The sequence below is a fragment of the Chelmon rostratus genome, chromosome 6 (assembly GCF_017976325.1).
Source record: "Chelmon rostratus isolate fCheRos1 chromosome 6, fCheRos1.pri, whole genome shotgun sequence".
Classification (NCBI taxonomy): Eukaryota; Metazoa; Chordata; class Actinopteri; order Chaetodontiformes; family Chaetodontidae; genus Chelmon; species Chelmon rostratus.
The window spans coordinates 3,382,329-3,401,219 of record NC_055663.1 but is presented as its reverse complement, the minus strand read 5'-3'; the positions used below and the strand labels follow the sequence as shown (position 1 = coordinate 3,401,219).

General features: G+C 41.8%; 1 protein-coding gene across 4 annotated transcripts in view; it reads right to left on the bottom strand.

Moving 5' to 3' along the window:
* The window catches only part of srgap1a (SLIT-ROBO Rho GTPase activating protein 1a), an 84,154-nt gene that overhangs the window by 35,848 nt on the left and 29,415 nt on the right, over positions 1 to 18,891 (bottom strand). For all 4 annotated transcript variants that reach the window (XM_041938451.1, XM_041938453.1, XM_041938455.1 and 1 more), the window contains exons 2-4: positions 16,773 to 16,968; positions 8,852 to 9,014; positions 2,541 to 2,603 (exon numbers count right to left, since the gene is read on the bottom strand). In XM_041938451.1, coding sequence (XP_041794385.1) covers positions 2,541 to 2,603; positions 8,852 to 9,014; positions 16,773 to 16,968 — 422 coding nt within the window. The remainder of the gene's footprint in view (positions 1 to 2,540; positions 2,604 to 8,851; positions 9,015 to 16,772; positions 16,969 to 18,891) is intronic.

Sequence of the window (18,891 nt, the reverse complement as noted above, 5' to 3'; positions counted from 1 at the left end):
GAACGCACAGAGATGATAAAAGTCATATTAATACTGGATCACATGGTTGGGAGAAAAGAGAACAAACACACATGTGATGTCAGGACAGTGCAGATGAATCAGCTAACATGTAGTAATCAGCAATAGAACTCACTAACCCTAAAATAACTCTATGGCCTGCAGTAGAATTAAGTGTACCAGCCCCTGCCACCACAAAACACCAGATTTTTTTCAGATTAGTTGCATGATTAGGAGAAAACTGCATCCACCAAATGTTACGTGTCAGTTGGCTTCTCACGTCTGACTGTCACCCATTGGGTAGAGAGGAGAGGAGAGGAGAGGAGGAAAGGGAAGGGAAGGAAAAGGGAAAAGATGAAGTGAAGAAGGTGCTTGTCCTCTATTCTACAACTATCTTTAAATCTTTACAAATAATCAACCCAACAATAAAAACAGGCATCATGTTTTTCTTTCTATGCTTGTTTAGTAATCTCTGCTTTTTGGAAATAAATAATTTAAATAAAAAAAAATAATAAATAATAATAGCAAATAAATCACATTGTGTGAGTCTTTCATCAGGTGTTACATTTAATCAAACTTCTTCTAACATTAAATGCCGCTGCTGTAAAGCTACATGAGCCTGGGTTCATGGCAGCAGGCCAAATGTATTGAACAGAGAACAAAGGCAGAAAATACATTCAACTCCCAGGAGAAGGCAGCAATACAGAGCACCAGAACCAACTCCAGCAAATTACAGATCCACAACCTGTGTATGCAATGCACTTGTCTGCACAAAACCTCAACTTCAGTACACATAGAGACTCACCCACCTCAAAATCTAAACATCTTTCTCCCAAACGGAGTTATTTCTGTATGAGTGGAACAACAGAGCAAGGCCTGGTTTGTCTGGAGATCTCTGCCTTTGGTGGGGTTTGGCCGAACTGGAACCAGTTTAGAGATGGGTGACTGACCTTGGGCCCTGTACTCCTCACTTACTGGTCTGGAGTCTGCCGCTGCTGTGTTTACTTTGGTGTTTCTCTTCGAGGGACATATTTAGAGATGGAGCAGACCTGTTATTTCATTGGCAGAGGCCAGCATCGAGACCGTGTCTGTCTGATGCAACAGCTACCCAGTATGTGTGTGTTTGACTATATGTGTGTCATCCCGCAGGGAATAAACCAGGTCAAATCTGGAGAGTGGACTGTGGTGAGAGTGAAACACATTGAGTTTGGAATAAAACACATTGTTTTGTTTGGAGCAGCACTGCCATCGACTGGACGTGTAACCACCGTCATCCTCTATAGTAACTGGAGATGATTCAAGCAAAGTGAAATGCTCTTCACGCCATCTTTTGGGAAGCAACAACGACCACCTCGAATTGTATCTCCCCTACATCCCAAGTTACCATAACGATCAACAGCTAAATTGATTGTTAGTGAAGAATGACACAGATTACTATATATATATCTCAAAAATATAAATAATGAAATAATAAAATAAATGTAGATAATAAAACAAATATTGATATCATATGGCCTTACCAGTGTTTGCTGGTCTTTACATATACATATGTCACAATATACATGAAACTATTAATGTGGCTTATAAGTTAAACTATATGCAATAAAATCAAGCCACGAAGTCATCCAGACATCCTGTGTAAGAATACACCAACATCTAATTGTCCAACAGCATCAGGCATTCGTCTAAGCAAGGAGGCCAGCGGGGCTGACTGGGGCAATTAAGGCAGTGGAATTAGCTATTGATTCATGATTTAAGTACCCTTCTCTACCAAGGTCGGGGCTACACACAGACAAACTACTTACAGCAATGTCATTGTAAAGATGAGATGGAATGGCCTTTATAGAAACCAGACAGCAGATTTGTAGCTTGCTTGATAAAGAAGTTTGATGGTCTAGTGAAATGTCCCAGGGCCCTGTTTCTGTGTGTGTGTGTGTGTGTGTGTGTGTGTGTGTGCCTATACGTATATATATGGCGGCTGTCCCTGTACGTTACTGGTCTAAGGTGCGAAGCCTGTAATTGACTGGGGATCTCTGTTGCATGTAGTCTCTCTCACTCTCTTCCCAGGCTTCCCATCTGTCTCTGCTGTCAACTACTGACTAAACTCAACGTGGCAAAAATAAACCAACTTAAAAAACACAAAGAAAGAAAATGCACGGTGAGTTGCTATTTGACTCCAACCCCCTGGTGTGGCTTTGCATTAAATAGCTTTGAAGTGAAAGAAAACACAGCTGATAAGCACCATTAAAACAGAGAACATTAACTCTAATGAGTCCTGCAAACGCAAAGCTGATACCTCACAGTTTGAATAGCTAGTTCAGAGTGTGAAAGAGATGCTTGAGCAATCTTTCGTAGTAGTCTATTTGCTTGAATTTTTAATATTTGATCCCTCAGACATCTTTAAGCTACAGAGCTAAAGACTTCAAGCTGCTACAAACAGTTAGAAGCTAGTTAGCTTAGTGCTATAAACCCATCCCTCAACCACAACAAAGCCAATGTACTTAAGTGCATTTGTTAAAAAAAGGGTAGCCATTACTACTTACTGTGTATAGCTCATTTAGGACCTTCATTAAGTCTTCCTGGAGCTGAAAGGCTATTTCCTTGCTCTGGAATAGAAATACAGAAGAAAAACACAATGAGATTATAACAACCAATGAGCAATTTGACAGAATGAAATACACAAAATAAGTCTTCCCAAACAAAAATTATAGTTAATACAAATCAATCTCCATTATAAACACTGCAGCAATTACTTTTTTTGAACTGAAACAGATTTGTCTGTTTATTAAATGCACACTATATATTAGGCTTTTGATGACTGGTGGACAACGACCAGACATTGACCCAAGGTTTGATTGGCACAAACACAATAAAGAACACTGGATTTATCATCCTGTGTCAAATACAGGGCTTCTGTGTGAAAGCGGTATCAGTGTCACAGCGGCTTTTCCACTCAAATCGTCCAAGACAGCTTGAGTTTCAGCGTCCACATGCTCAACACATTATCTGGCTTCGACATCTCAATGTGAAAGATTTTTCCCAAATATGTTAACTCAATCAGCCATGCCACAAGGCTGACTCAGTAATACTATCACACACACATTAATGCATCTTACGGACGTGGGATACAGTTTAAGAGTGATTCCGTGATGGATTTAGAAGGGCTTTCACTATTAATTAACTATGGAGCTCCCATATTTCTTTCACACTGACTCATATACTGTATCACATGTTTATGAGATTATGAGTCATGACTATGAATTTTTGATCTCTCTACTACCGCTGATACCACACGCTGCTACCTGGGTGATGTTACTGCCTTCGATTGCACTCCAGGACTTTCTTTAACCCAATTATTCTCAGACAAATCTAATTCTGGGAGCCACTTCCAGCAAAAGGCTGTAAGAGGCTTCTTAGAGGGCACTGAACCACCTAGTGCAGAGGTATGGAGTGGTGATTTACTTCTGGTCAAGAATGGAGTACATGTTGGTCAAAAATAAATCAAAGCTACAGCTACAACTGCAATTAGTCACTCTTAGGTGCAGCTGTACAGGGTGATGTTTTTATAAGTGGGTCCCTATTCTGTTTTTATCATGCATGTGTGCAAACAGGAGCTGGTTTCAAGCTATTGTGCTGATGGACAGTCAGTGTGGTGAGAACACAACAAGAAATGTAGTACAACCCTGACAGAGGCGAGAAAGAAGAGCTAGAACTGCAAGCTAGCAAACATGGGAAAAAATAGGAAAAAAAGAGAAACAGTTGGCTTTGCAAATGTTTTATGAAGAAGGAACTGCATTGAGCACATCTGTTGTACGACAGAGATACACATGTGTTTTCGGTGAGGTGTACAAAATGTAAACTGAATGTAAACATAACTCTTGCTTGTTTACAAGAAGGGTCCACAGGCACCTTTAAGAGTTGTACACAGTGAAAAATGTCAAAAAGTTCATTGTAAAATATGCATTCATTTTTTATGAGCCATGTTTAAATACTTATTCTACTTAGTCAATTGATAACAACCAGAATCTGAGAGCAGTTTAAATGCTGCTATTAGCTGCCAGGTCCAGATCATACACAGAGGCAAGCTGAAGACAGCAGCAGGTCTGAATGATCACAATTTCAACACATTTCTTTGATACATTGTATGCATTTGCTTGTACTTGAGCCATTTTCAAGAAACTACTACTAGTTATTGAAATCCTGAAGCAGTGGCCATGGCCACTGATACCCTAACACTGAACAACATATGGGATTTCCTGATTTGAGATTAGATGAGTCACATATACTGCCTTGCACACGTGGGGACTCATGTGGGCGTTGACAACAGATAAGAGGCTGTATCGCGGTCATACACCTCATTGATCCTGATGAGTTTACAAACATGGACTCTGCGGACCTGTCAATACACAGCAGACCGATACAGAGGCAGTCTTGTGAAAACTTTGGTGCACAAACATACAACCTCTCTCACTCTTGTTTTTCACAAGTCGCTCACAGGTAAAGGTGCACGATGTCCAAGCATGTGCACAGACAGCAAAGAGGATTATGCACTCAGTCACTGGCTGCCATGCTAGTGAAATAAGAGCGTCGTGCTGTCACCTGGCTGATCGGCAACACTTTTCAACCAGCACTTTGTCTGTCCGTTCCCTCATTTGTAGCTCTTACCTAATAAGAGTGCCAACAGCCTGTAAGCCTGGATAACTCAGGCGTGTTTGAGAATGAAGTGCAGATGAGGGAGCAACGAAAGGTCTGGAGTTAAATCATATTTATAATTGAGGCAAATTACAGGATCATCTGGTCCTTGAGTTTATAGTAGATCTGTAATTGTGACAGCGCCACATTTTAAGTAAACTGCCTATCAATTCTTACATATTAGAAAGATCATAAAGACATAAGCCTTCTCCTGTGGGAAAAGCCATTAGCAACTGTCAGTTGAGAGGACAGAACCTTTGACTATCTGTCAGATCTAACACGCGTTTGCTCTTCTCCATTGAGAAGGCTGGGAAGTGATCCAGAGCTCAATGAAAAGCCTTCTCAGGGCTCAGATGAGCTGTGAGAGAGCGTGCGTGAGAGAAGTAAAGACAGAGATGAAAGTAAAGGGGCATTGCATTCAAGACATGATTAAAGTGCTTTCATCAGAAAAGCTACACCTGACACAATGCCTTTAAGAACACTGAAATAATCCCTTCTTTCAAACTGAATCTGACACAGATGCTGTATACCTCAAATTATAACCAATAAGGGCTGCTTACTAAATGCTACGTTGTGCAACTGGTGTTGCTAATTTAATTTGTGCAACTTACCCCCTATCATTTCAAAGGCATGTCAGCTGGAAAGGGGGAAGGGGGGGTTCCCAATTTGGTCTAAATTCATTAAAAAGATCCTACAAATGGGTTTCCCCTTTTAAGCTCACACCATCTGTATTCCAACCACATTAGAAAGATGAAACAACCTCAGAGAGGAGAAACCAAGTCAGCCTTTGGGGAGTGGTGGGTTTCATATTGCCACTGACATTAATCATGGTACAGAGATGGCAGTTGTATACCCTCTGGGGGCCTGTGTGTGTGTGTGTGTGTGTGTGTGTGTGTGTGTGTGTGTGTGTGGTGCTCTGCATAGATCTGAGTGCCTTGTCACTGTAACACACACAGTTGTGGTACACAGTAGAAAGTCTGACATGGTCTTAGCTGATGTATTTTGCAAAAACAAGCTTTAACCGAATGACACAGATATGTAATTCTATTTTCAAATGTCAAAAGAATAGTTTAACGTTTTGGGAAGTATAATTATTTGTTTAATATATGCACTCTCATAAATTAAACATGAAATGAGAAGACGGATATCGGTTTCACATTTGTGCACTGAGTACGGAGCTGGTGTCAGGGAGTGGTTATCTGAGCTTGGCATATAGACCGGAAACAGTGGCAAACAGCTAGTTCAACGATGAACAACTCCTAAATTGTCTTCTTTACTCAATATGTCTCATTGGTTTAACAGGCACATGAATAGAAACGCTTTTAAAAAAAAAAAAACAACCTAGCAATGGTGCAGGTAGCCAGGTACGGTCAATGAGCACAGGTTGCAGTTTCAATAAGAGGCACAATGGTGCCAAGCCTGGCAACCTGACTGTGACAAAAAGACTTTCAGAGGTACTTGTGCACTTGATTGCAAAGAAATAACTTCACTACAAAGTCCCTATAAAAACACAGACCGACTTTGTCACATGTCTGATAGTATGTGCATTAAATCGAGTCAAGTAGCGTTGGAGCCATTTCCACCACTTCCAGTTTTTATGCTAAGCTAAGTTGCACAAATCCTGCACTAAGCTCTGCACAAAATCAGACTCAAACAGTTGAACTATTCCTTTAAGATACACTCTACCATCATGTGTCATACTAACAGCACATTTTTCACAACAGATATTTTGACTTGTAATAGCAGGAAAAACACAGGTCATGACAGTGTGTCAGCATGTACCAGGACCCTAAAATTGAAGAAGCTAAATGGAATTTGGCCATCATTCATTCTGTTATTTACATCTATTCTTTTCCTGCTATGAAATGTGTAAATGCTTTTTGTAAGAATGCTTGTATAATAAACTTTACCCAGATCATGCACTGCCTGTGGAAAAGTTCAAAACTGCCTCAACCTTTGAGAAATTCACCTCCTAGCTGCAGCCACAGAACGTGACTTCCATAAATAAAACAGGGCAGAGTAAAACAAACAGCCAGCTGTATGAATAATGAAAACTGAATACATGTGATAAGATCTGTTCAAGCATGAAGACAGAAAGAGAGGTCCACTACTTGACTCTTGTATCGGAACAAAAAAGGCCAGGATGGGGTGTTGTCTAAAAGAAGCTGTGGCTGTATTGTTGTTTGAAAAAATGACCACAATGCAGCACTGAAGAAATAAACGCACATGCCGAACGGCAAACAGGTCAACCGGAGGATGTTGACGAAGACAACAGGGCTACTCTGGGGCCCTCCTCTGCTGTTCCACCACACAGCATGAGACCTGAACATACAAGGAAATAAAAACACAGGTCTTTGATGCGCTGGAAGGATGACAACAGCACAGCTGTCTCTTCGAAGCTGTGAGGGGGCCCATGTAACATGGGGGACTTCTCTGTTGTTTGTGCCTCGTTAATGATGCTCTGCTGAGATCAAAGGGCCAGGGAAGCTTTAATTAGAGGGCGAGCGGTGTCTCAGGTCGCCTATGAACCGGGACCTCCCACCAGTCTGCTGTTTGTCTGCACACCTGATCCACTGAGAAACTACGCTGCAAACTTTAAAGGGACGATCCTGCAGACTGTGAGGATTTGAGTGTCCTCAGAGTTACACTACAAAATGTTTAAATCTATCATTATGATGATCAAAGTGGGGAGGCAAGGACAGGAACATCTGAAATATGACTGTTTCACATCTGGCCTCATTAGTCGAACCATAAGCCTTTAAACACTATCAAAAGGAAATGACTGCTGCAGCTTCCTGTTTGTGTGTTGGGGGTTCGGGTGAGTACTTAAAGACCACGCCCCAATACAATCTGACGAAACCACAACCATTAAGAGATGTTAAGTGCTTTGAGAATGAATAAAATGGCCTCACTTTTACTTTTTGAGTCGGTTAGGTGGTCAGGGTTTGCAGTAAGGCAGAGCAAAAAAGAAAGAGAGGGGAATCTGAGAAAAAGTCACACAAGCTAAACTGACACAAAGGCGCTCCTCTGAAGAAAAGACACTTTGTAATTTAGTCCTGTGGTGAGTTCGTGTGTCTCCTGCAGCATAGGAGCTCATAATCTTCTAGGGAGTTGTCGTGTTTGTGGTGGAAAAGGCAGCAGAGGCCCGGTTTCAGCCATGAAGCCACAGTCTTCAGACGGGAGAGAGAAGGCATACTGATCTGAAACTGTGGTGACCAAGGTTCCTCTGCTCTAATTCACAAAACTAAACCACAGGAGCCCAGCAGAGTTCGTTCCTCCCAAATGCAAAGCTGAATATATACTGTATATATCACGCACATCATGCAATAAACACACTTCCTTGTCAAATGAACATTGAATTAAGTGAAAGTGAAAGACTGTTTGTGTAACATGAGTGACTGGAGACTCCGCTGCCTGATCTGACTGTGATGGGAAATCTGGATTGTGTTAGTGGGGAGTTCAAACTTCTGTTTTTGTTGATCAAAGAAAATCACATGAGACCTCTTCTAGTAGAGGTCAAACACCAGTACAGTAGAAAATAAAAAAAGGTCGGGTGAGTCAAAGAAGGATTTCAGGGCCGTAAACGAGACAAGGAAACAGTGAGACTGACTACATTCAGGCAGGCTACATTCAGAGTTTGTGACTGGAAAGTGGATTCACCAATGAACATGAACCTTTGTTTAACACACTATAATTAACTACTATATACTATATTAGGACAAAGTGTTTCAATAGGCATCTTTAATTTAGCCCGAAGAAGTGTTTACCTTCCTGTAACCTGTATTATACATCCACATTTCTTCACTGCTTTCTGTACAAAGCTGTTGTCGTCAGCCAGTTTGTTAAAATATCGTTTGATTTCTTTTCAGTCTGGTAAATTTCTTTTGGATTCCCTCTCAGCCCAAACACCTAAAAGCCATGTTTTTTTTTCCCCTCTACAACCCCAAATCACCTCAGTTTTCAACCATACTGGGAAAGGACTCAAACATTACATCAAACCAAATGTGACATACACGTAGTGTCTGGTGGCCATAAGGAAGAATCGCCCTCACAACACAGTCCCTTCAGTTGTACAATACAGTTGTCATTCTACTTTAGCAGCACCCAGACATCATATTTAGCTTTAGTGTGATCAAAGTCTGGCTGCATTTTCCCCCCTCACCTTCTTGAGTAGCCGTGTGGAGTCCTCACTGATCTGCATGAACCTCATGATGACGTTGTTGAGGTAGATGTCGCTCAGTGTGGCGTGGTCCTTGCTCTCCCTCCTCACCTGGTTCAGCAGCAGGTACCAACAGTTGACTGGGGACAGCAGGTTCTGGTCTTTCCTAAGTAAAGCAGGGAAACAGGCAGGTGTCGGATCAGCTCCCAAACCTCCACGTGGAAAATGATTACCCTGCTGTCTCACTTAATGCGTCACTGTTAAGAATTACAGGAGGCATCAGTGTGTATGAGAGAAGTGGTTGTGTGTTACCGCTCATTAATAAACAGAACACGCATGGTCACAGACTTCAAATCCACTCCACAGTTTGGCAGTATTACCTGTACGTGTTTATGGTTTGCATCAGAACATTTCAACACTTTCTGGCGTGTCTGAATCCATGTCAATGTCTCAGCCCTAATCTCTTTAGACAGTACGTGTCATTTTCACAAGGAGATTGTGGCAGTTCCTCGACTAGCAGGCTGTCTACAAACACCTAAAGTGCAGCAGGGCCCGTTATAGAAGTTGAAGAGTGATGCGTCATAGACCTCCCTTGGTGCTAAATGTCCTATATACTTCAGGTTCTGGACCTGAAAAGCTCTCTGCATATAACATGGACTGCAGAGCTAGGTTGGAAATACTTTGTATCAGTGACATTTCTGGGGCAGAGCTCTTGCAATGCTCTGAGCCAAGCTGACTTCCTACAACCAGGGAAGAGTGAGCCACAGGCTTTAAATACACTTAGTGGAATGAAGTTGGAGAAGCCATGGATGTATTTTAAGTAAAGTTGAAAAGCAGAATTACTTATGAACTGTGACAGCAGAAGACAGACAAGCAAGGGAAGACAGATCGCAGCAAAGAGGGATGATCGAGTGCAAAAAAGCTAAGGGGCAAAGCAGTGGAGCCTGAGAGCTGTTTCCTGTGCCGTGTGCTGGCTGCTTCCAAGCTAACTGTAGGACATTGTCCAGGCCAGAGCAAGCTGAGGCCCTGTGTAAGCACTAGCTTGCAGGCTGACTTCCTCTGGGTTAATCTCTAACATTCCTCCTGCCTGCAAAGAGCAGCACAGAATACGAGTATGTGTGGGAGAGGTTTTATGGTTGGTCTGGGGTCAAGTCTTGCAGGAACCATATGGAGACTCGCCTCTGCTCTTCCCTCACAAAGCTAGTTTGCATAGACAGGCAGCTCTTGTCAACACAACAGGTGAAATTCAAATGACCCAGCCCTGAACTAGCCTTGAGCCCGGCGCAACATCTGCTGTAAGAGCAAAAACAAGGCATTTCTCAAAACGAATAACTGATACAAACATTCCAACCAGTGTTGACTGAGACTCTGCAAAAACAGGAAGCAAACAACATTTGATAAAAGCAGATTGGCGTGAAAAACATCCGAGAGCTTTCGAGAGCACAGTCCCTTTTTTCAAAGATGCTGGGAAAACTGTGAATGAAAAAAATGATTCGCTGAAAGCTGAGTGATGTGCTGGTGCAACATGCCCAGGCTACGGGCCACATGCAAAGGAAGGGGAACGCTAGAAAAAGAGAAAAGAAGAGAAACAGTCCCGGAGCTACAGCAGCAGGACTGCTAGACAGCGTCACACACAGACTCAAAGAGCAATAACCATCAATCTTTTCTGCATTATGTATCAGCAGAGTGCAATACCTCCATTCTATGGTACTGAAATAGATATGTGAAGGCGGCACGTGTGTGTGGCATGTGCATGTGTTTATTAATTCATGCTGACTTTTGCATGTGCAGATGCATTATGTGCAGGTGGCCACTGACATGAAGCTGGACGTGGTACAACATAGACATCTGCAGAAGTGTATAAAATAACCTCCTAGATTTCCTAAGCAGTCATTCCCTTTTGCTCAGTGGCTCTCTGTCCATCTATGATCACTCTGTACCAGTTGTGAAAATCTTAAGCCAATTTGATTGAAAATGCAAAACAGCTTCAGTGAAAGCAGTCTATTGGCAGACGTATGCAGAGAATTTTCACTCAGGACTTGAAAAGCCTCACCTGCTCTCTTCTTTGCCATCCACCCTACTGCTCATCACTGTGAAAAGTCTGACCTGATTCAGTACAAGCACAGGCCTTACAAAAATTCAGCATGTTACACAATAAACAAACAACAAAAGCAGCACTATTCTTTCACATGAAGTCCACTTTCTTAACATTAAAGGCTACATTAAACACAGGTATGACCCAGAATTAATCACAAATCAAAGTGTGTCACAGAGTAGAGCTGGAAAAATACGAGAACTCAAGTCATTGACATAGGCTCCCACAGACACAACAGTTCTTAAAGTACCTTGTATGTTTATTAATGGGCTGACCTACTAAATCAAACTGGAGGCCTGCAGTGAGAAAACAAGGGGGGTACTGACACAGGCCGCGATGACAAAATAACCTCTGGGAGTTGCTTACCACACATAATGGCAGGAAAATCTCTCAATGTCATCATTTCCCCCTCAGCCATGGCAGGAACTGGGTCAGACAGACTCGCAGGCAGCTAGACGGGCCCCCGAGGGGCTAAAACACAGGTATGAAAGGGGAAGCTAATGTCCAGGAGAGGCAGGAAAAGAGGCGAGCGAAAAAAAGAACTCATTAGCAAATTGCTGCCTCCCATTGATGTGTATATGTGTATGTTCAGTCCATTCATGCTGTCGAAATCCAGGACTCACTGAGTCACCGTCAACATGCTTGTACTCTTACACAGTAGCAGGTTGCTGACAATTAAAGGTGACTATCACCTCAGTATGCGGGGCATTGACACAAGAGCATGTATCAGTGTCAGCAGCGAAATGGCAAAGTCCTCTGGTGGCATATTGATAACATCTTTCATTAATGAACTACAGCCGTTTTAGCTGCAGCACAGTGACTGGTGTTCACCTGCTATGTATGCACACAGCTGCTACCAAAGCGAAGTGATTACTGTAAGTCAGATTTGGACCAAACCTATCACGGAACAAAGGTTTAAGTCTGAAATTTAAAAGCATGCAACAGGATGCAAAAGCTGAATGACTGAATGAATTTCAACTCCCTCTGTGAATAGGGAAAGTAATGCGTGGCAGCAGTATGCAGCCGCAGCATGTTCTACACCTTCTTTTCATCCGCACAGACAAAGAGAGGAAGTCCCTTAACCAGAAACTTAATTCTGGATAAAAGCAGCCTATTTAAGATGATCCCAGCTGAGGCTTTGGCATTATAAATAATTCAATGATTCCTCTGCTCGCCATCTCCATGTCCCTCCTTGAGCAAACCTTGCATAATACGGTTTCTGGTTTGTGCATGTGTGTGTTTAAGAAAGAGCGGGAGAGACGGAGGAGAATGTTTGCCCATATTTGTTCATTTGTGTGTGTGTGTGTGTGTGTGTGTGTGTGTGTGTGTGTGTGTGTGTGTGTGTGTGTGTGTGTGTGTGTTCTGCAAACAGCCGCTGAGACACAAATGGACCGGGCAGACAGGACTCAGCGGCTCTCCCAAAGACGGTTGCTGCGCGCTGGACACTGGGACGCAGCTCTGTCGTTTGTTTTCTCACAGGGAGGACAAAGGAAGACACTCGTGGAACTGAACTTTTTTCCTTATGGTCATTAATGGCAATTTAACGTCTAAACCCACAGATGCATCTTATACAATCACTGGTGGTCACTGCCTTTTCTGCTGCAGGCAGCATTGCCTGACTTCATGGAAGCTTTAAGCTGCAAATGCTTTCAAGACGTGACTGTGAACAGATCACACAGACATGCTGCTGTTCTGACCAGCATAATACATCATGTTGAACAGCATGGGCTCAGTAAAGTTTCCTAACTCAATTTTATAACACCAAATTATCAAGTTTAACAGGGACTTTTTTTCCATTACTGTGTGCTGCATTTACCTCTCGCGGTAAGGAAGAGGAAAACAAAACTTGCAGAAGAAACACAAAATCCTCTTCAAATGTAATCCTGGAGCAAAGAACATTTGATGTTTGATGTAAGTGCGATTGCAGTCAATATAGTGTTGCACAGCCATGCCTATAAAAAAATGTAGGTTAACACATGTTACTTAAGGAAGGAGTGTGTTTGTCCAGGAAGAAGAATGTTTTTGCAGCTGTTTAAATAGTTAAATTTTGCAAACATGTAGCTGCGGCTGCTGGATGTGGCAAAGACACTTGCATGTTTCGACTGGGTATATAATCACAGACAACAATGCCGATAATTGTGTTTATGTATCTCTGTGAAAAAATAGGTATTCTTACATTGATAAAAAAGACTCACCATTCAGAAACAAGCATTATTATTACTGAAAAGGAGACTTCTTTCTCAGTAGATCATCACTCTAAACAGGAATCTGTTTGTTAATCTGCTCTTAATTTCTCTCCTTAAAGGGGTGTAATAAGATAAAAACAAGAATATGAATGTGGATGTGAATGTGAATGTTTTTTAAAAGTGTTGTAGTTCCAAACCCCCAAACCTTCAAGTCAGATGCAATGCCTATGTCTTTCAAAACATCCATTCTACTTTAGAGTTGGCACCATCCCTCTTCCACTGCTGTCTTGCCACCAGGAGTACAGCTCGACACAGGGCACTTCCCCTGAAGCAAGGTGGGTTCCTCTCCAGCAGCGAGCTGCTGTAATACTCCCTCAGCTATTATAAAGTCTGTGCTTTCTGACAAACACTAACTCTAACTCACTCCAGCGGAGGATTCTGGACTAAACTCGTACAGTGCCAGAGCTTTTTTTTGCCGAGCCAGAAGGATCATGAGAGAGAGGCAGAATCAGGACTGTGGAAGACAGAACACATTGGCGTTGCAAGGCAGAGACCTAGACTCAATTTCCAACAGCGATACGTGCAGCTTGGTAATGAATACCAACACACAAATGGCAATGTTTTAAGCTTGGCAGGAAGCCAGAGTGGGAGCACGTCTGCAACACGGCCTGTGCGGAGGGGGCTGTGACCATGGAGAAATAGGATCAGCCTCCACCTGTGTTCTGCCTTACCCTGAACTTTTCCTGACGTTACCCGGAGGAGCTGCATGTGTGAACGCAAATGTCCGAATCAAACATTAACCAGACTTTACCCTGCCAGCTCCCTACTATAAAGTCTGTATAATGTCCCATTGAGTCCATGTGTGAGCAGAGCAGGTCATTGTCCAGAGAAGTACAAGCAAGCAAGCGGGCGTTGATATTGCGGATACGTCCAAATACATTTAGAATTGATATTAGGGACTGTGTGATTAGACTATTAGTTGATTCAACGTTGCTACCCTCGCTAGTCAGTGCCAGAAATACTAGTCAGTTAAACTTATCATTATTATGTCATGAATGTACACACTTACATTACTAGATGAGGTGCAATGTTCATAATGCACAGCGCAGAGTGGCACACGTTCAGCAGCATTTGAAATCTGATTTGGTTTTTGAATCATGTGATGAATAGCATAAGCAATATTTTTTTCAGACAATGTTTAATCATATAGATTACACTCAATTTTGACTTCTTGTTTTCTTATTTCTAGACTAGTCAGCTACTCTAAGTTCAAACGTCAGGGAAATTAGTTGAACTTCCCTAGTTGATATCAACGCAAAAACAGTCAGAAGAGTCCTCCTCCTCCTCCTGCATGCTCTACCCAGACGCCAGCGCTTGCCTAAACCAAACGTATAACCAGTGGGTGAGAGCGCATCTGTCATAGGCAATCTCCTCATGTCTGGAATTTATATGAGAAAATAGGATAAAAGGGGGGATCTGTCTTCCAAATCAAACATGTCACACACAGCGTATATTAATGCACTCTTGACTGTTAGAATGACATCTTGTCAATTTGTCTCAACATCAGTTATGTAAACCAGGTTAAAAAATGCAGCTCCACTGACAGCCACAGCATTGGCCCCCTTTTGAATGCAGCTTGTCTAGACTAATCACCCACATATTTAGCTGCTCATTTTATTGCAACTTTACGGTTTTGCATCTCTGCCAAGCTGACCTGAATAGTGGCTTCAGACTACAGACAGGATAAAAACACACTTTTTCACCACACCACAGACAAGTCTGTCCAATGAAAACAACCTAGAGAATATGGAGAACACAGAAGCCTTACTGTACGTGTGTTGTTTAGGTGAATACAAAAATACAGGCCACATGATTTAAAACCTTCAAGAAGGTTTTTAATGTTATTCAGATGTCCTGTATTTACTTTAGAAATAGGCTCCTAGGCACTTGCCAAATGTTTAACCTGTGAATGAAGTGACCAGACTGTACATCACGTGATGAAAACCACAGAGCGCCATACCACAGTTCCTTCACCAGTTACACACATGGGCACACACAGCTGCTAGAGGCATTGGAGCTTCAGACAGAGAGCAGGGGATATTTGCGGACGGCGAGGACAAACATGCGTTTTATTTTTGTTCCCACCACAAGTTCAAACAATATGCTAATGTCTGCTTTTTCCATGAGCAGACTCCTACAGTGTAATGAGGCCAAAAACGACAGCACGCCTAACTGTGTCAAGATCATCAAAAAGTCTCCAAGTCAAACTGCGATGCACCACCAAGACGGAGGGAGAGAAGTGAGGGGGGGTGCCAGACGGAGAGATGAAAAGGTGACAGACACAAACGTCTTCTTAACAGTTTGATAAAGAGCCTCATTTCATTAGAGCTTTTTCTCATATGTAGGTAACTCCACAGCAAGGTTAAGGTTTTGTTTCTTCTTCCAGTTTTCTTGTAGTCTTTCATAACAGCCACAATGACACTGTTCTGTTGTCAGTGAGCATGTACAAGTCGGACCAAGTATCAAACCTAAATACTCATTCAGCGTGGCCCCAAACTACTGTATGTGCATGTATATTATGAAGTAAAACTATCAAGTTTCAAATGCTGGCACCAAATTCTTCTTCATATCCTTAGTCTTATTCATCATATCTTCGATGACTTAAATTACAACTTATTTTAAAATTATATATTTTATATATTAGAACTGTTCATTTTAGACTGTATTTTCTTTAGCCAAAGTTCAGGTATAGCTACTTGTGCTACACATGACTGAGAATTTTGGCACATTTGGTTCAATACAAAGTGGTTTTATGAAAATGTTCTTGAAAAAAAAGATAATGCAAAGGTGTTGTTTTGGTATTGGTAAATTTTGTGACTTTCAATATAGATCCTCATAATTAACACCTTACCATTCATGCCGGTGGATTGAATACCACATAGTGTATGTCAAACATGAGAGAGCCTAAATACTCCACACAAACTACTGCACTGTACAACACTGTACAACACACAAACAAGAAATAATACAAAATGAAAAGACAAGGATTATCCATAAAGCTTCTTGGTACGTTAGTGTGACGGAAAACAGGCATTAACATGAACATTCGAGCATAAATTTGAAACAAAGACAAATGATATGGAGCAAATAAATCAATCTTAACTGACTGCAAATGGGAAAAACTTTTCATTTCTGGATTTTTAAAACAGCAAGCAATAGCTTTGCATAGATGAATTTCCTATGCTGGAGGGGTTAAGATAGGACTAAGAGAAAGAGAGCAGTCTAGCACTAGAATTTCAGAGGCTATTATACTGGCAAGAAAGAAATTTGAGCAGGATTGAAAGATAAATGAAAATAAAACCACCACCGCTATGATGCTTTTCAGCCTTTATTTAAATATGAAATGAAGGTTGACATAGCTCATCATCACAATAAGCCTATTTGAACATTCCACTGAAATCCAGTAAGACTTCCATCTGACTGCCACAATAAAACAGCTTTTATAGAAATAAATTAGACCAGCAATCTATGAATGACAATCCTCATTCAGATTCTCAGAGAGTATTCTCAGGCCCATAAATGAACCCTGATGACACTGTAAACAAACTGAACACAGACAAACATGAAGAAAGTGTCTCCTCACTTGTACTGCTGGTGATCCTTGGTGCTGCGAGTCTTTGCCATGAAGCGTTCAGCCAGTTTCTCCAGGTTTCTGGAGTATTCCATTTCAATCTCGGCCTTCTTCCTGAAGAAGTCCTGGAGATCCTGCAGCAGCTGGACCCTCATCTCTGTCTGCTGGTCCAGGCATTTCTGCTGCTCCACCAGCTGGGCCCGAATCTCTGAGGAGAACCAGGAAGAGAACAAATAGATTAGGATGGAGACAGAGCCTGATGGATGAGGTTTATATATTCTGGAAATGTAGAATATCAGAGCCGCACAAACTCTGTGCACTGCACAAACAATGTGCTGTGTCCATCTTTAAAGTAAGGTCTACTCTCTGCCTTCTCAGACAGAGCGACATTTGTTTCACAAGGAATCCATCTTTGAACAAGCATAGGCACTGTAGTAAAGACACTAGCACGCCAAGACAAAAGTCAAGACATTCAAGTTAATAGCCAACTCATGGACATCACCTAGCTAGAGATGATTACATTTGACCATTATCAGTTCCAACAAATTACAACAGCTGCAGAAGTTTACCTCTTTACCTCTATCACACGGCCACCATAGCTCTTGCAATTTGAAAAATTATACAGTTTCGAATCTTAATTTAAGGTGCACGGCTCAGCGTTACAAACCAGCATCTGAACATCCAAACATTATACATTCAAATCCATTGATGTGTTTTCCAAAGACAAAGAATCAGCAAGCTGTGTAGTAACAGAACAGCACATGTACACATCAGTACTACAGAGCAGCCCAGTGCAGCTTATTACCCTTTAGTTATGGGCCTTCTGAATGCTTGTAGAGATGTGGGGCTGGCAAAACTGGTCTCAGGTGTTTCATTAAAGGCAGAAAGTAACGCCAGGATGAATGCACTCCTATTACACCGCATTGGAGGACACGCACACGCACACGTACACACACGCACCAGTGCTGCCTGTGACTGAAAACCCAAGCCACTTAAGAAAGCGGAAGTGTGACAGCAGGCCTCGCTTAAACAAGTTCTATGTGCAGTTAAATTACCCTCTGAGGTCCTTTTTAAGGATTCATGCCTGTCAGAGTGCCCCTCATTTAAATTTTACATCCTCAACAGGACAACTGGGATCTAATACACACACACACACACACAAATACATGCACACAGTCACACACAAATTGTTTCCTCTGTGTCCTCTCTGGCCATGGCCAAGTATAATGGATTTCTCCTAATGGAATGCAGCCTGGGCCAGACATCTTCAGCAGAGGAAACAGATTAATGAGGTGATTTAGAGCCATGTAGACACCAATACAGAAGGGTACAGAGTGATCCCTCATATTAAAAGGCAAAAAACACTGAGGCTGCAACATGCCTTAACAAATTATCTGCACAGTTCACTGGATTGAGCATCATAATAAAAAAATACCAGCTTGCATGGTCTCAATGGCTTCTGTTAGCACAACATCAAAATATGGACAATAACAGTAATAAGACCAGCCAAACAGGACTAAGATAATTGTTTCATAGCAAAGTTTAATATATATCATACTGTCTGCACTTAAAGTTGTCTTAGTCATGATAATGCAACCACTAGTGGAGTGGAGAAGCAGATCATCATTCAAGAAGCATCAAGTGATTCTTGGGCCATAAAACATGTTTGACCCACTGTTTATGAAGCCATTCTTGTTTTGTTTAGCCGCGTAGCACTGTCATAAGGTCTATTATTCTATGACTCAAGTCAGTATGGGTTGAAGTGGGCACATTTATATCACAGAAAAAGAAGATGCACTCTGAGACACAGAGACAGTGTACACTGCAGACCTAATGAATTATAAATCTGTGTCAGCATGATCCCATCGGTCTGGATCACTAGTTTATCAACCTCCATGATCTCACTATGATATACGCAGTAATGGTGGCCGGAGCACTACAGACACAGTTTGTAACATAGCAATACTTGTTGCTTCAAATAAAATACAGCAGGAATATTACCAGTGTTTTAGCTGTTAACTGACTATTTAACAAAAGAAGTGGGAGGACTTCAGGGACATGATCACAACACTTTTAAGTAAACAAAGAACGGACTCATCAGATTGAGGTCTATACTATGGCAATATGCATC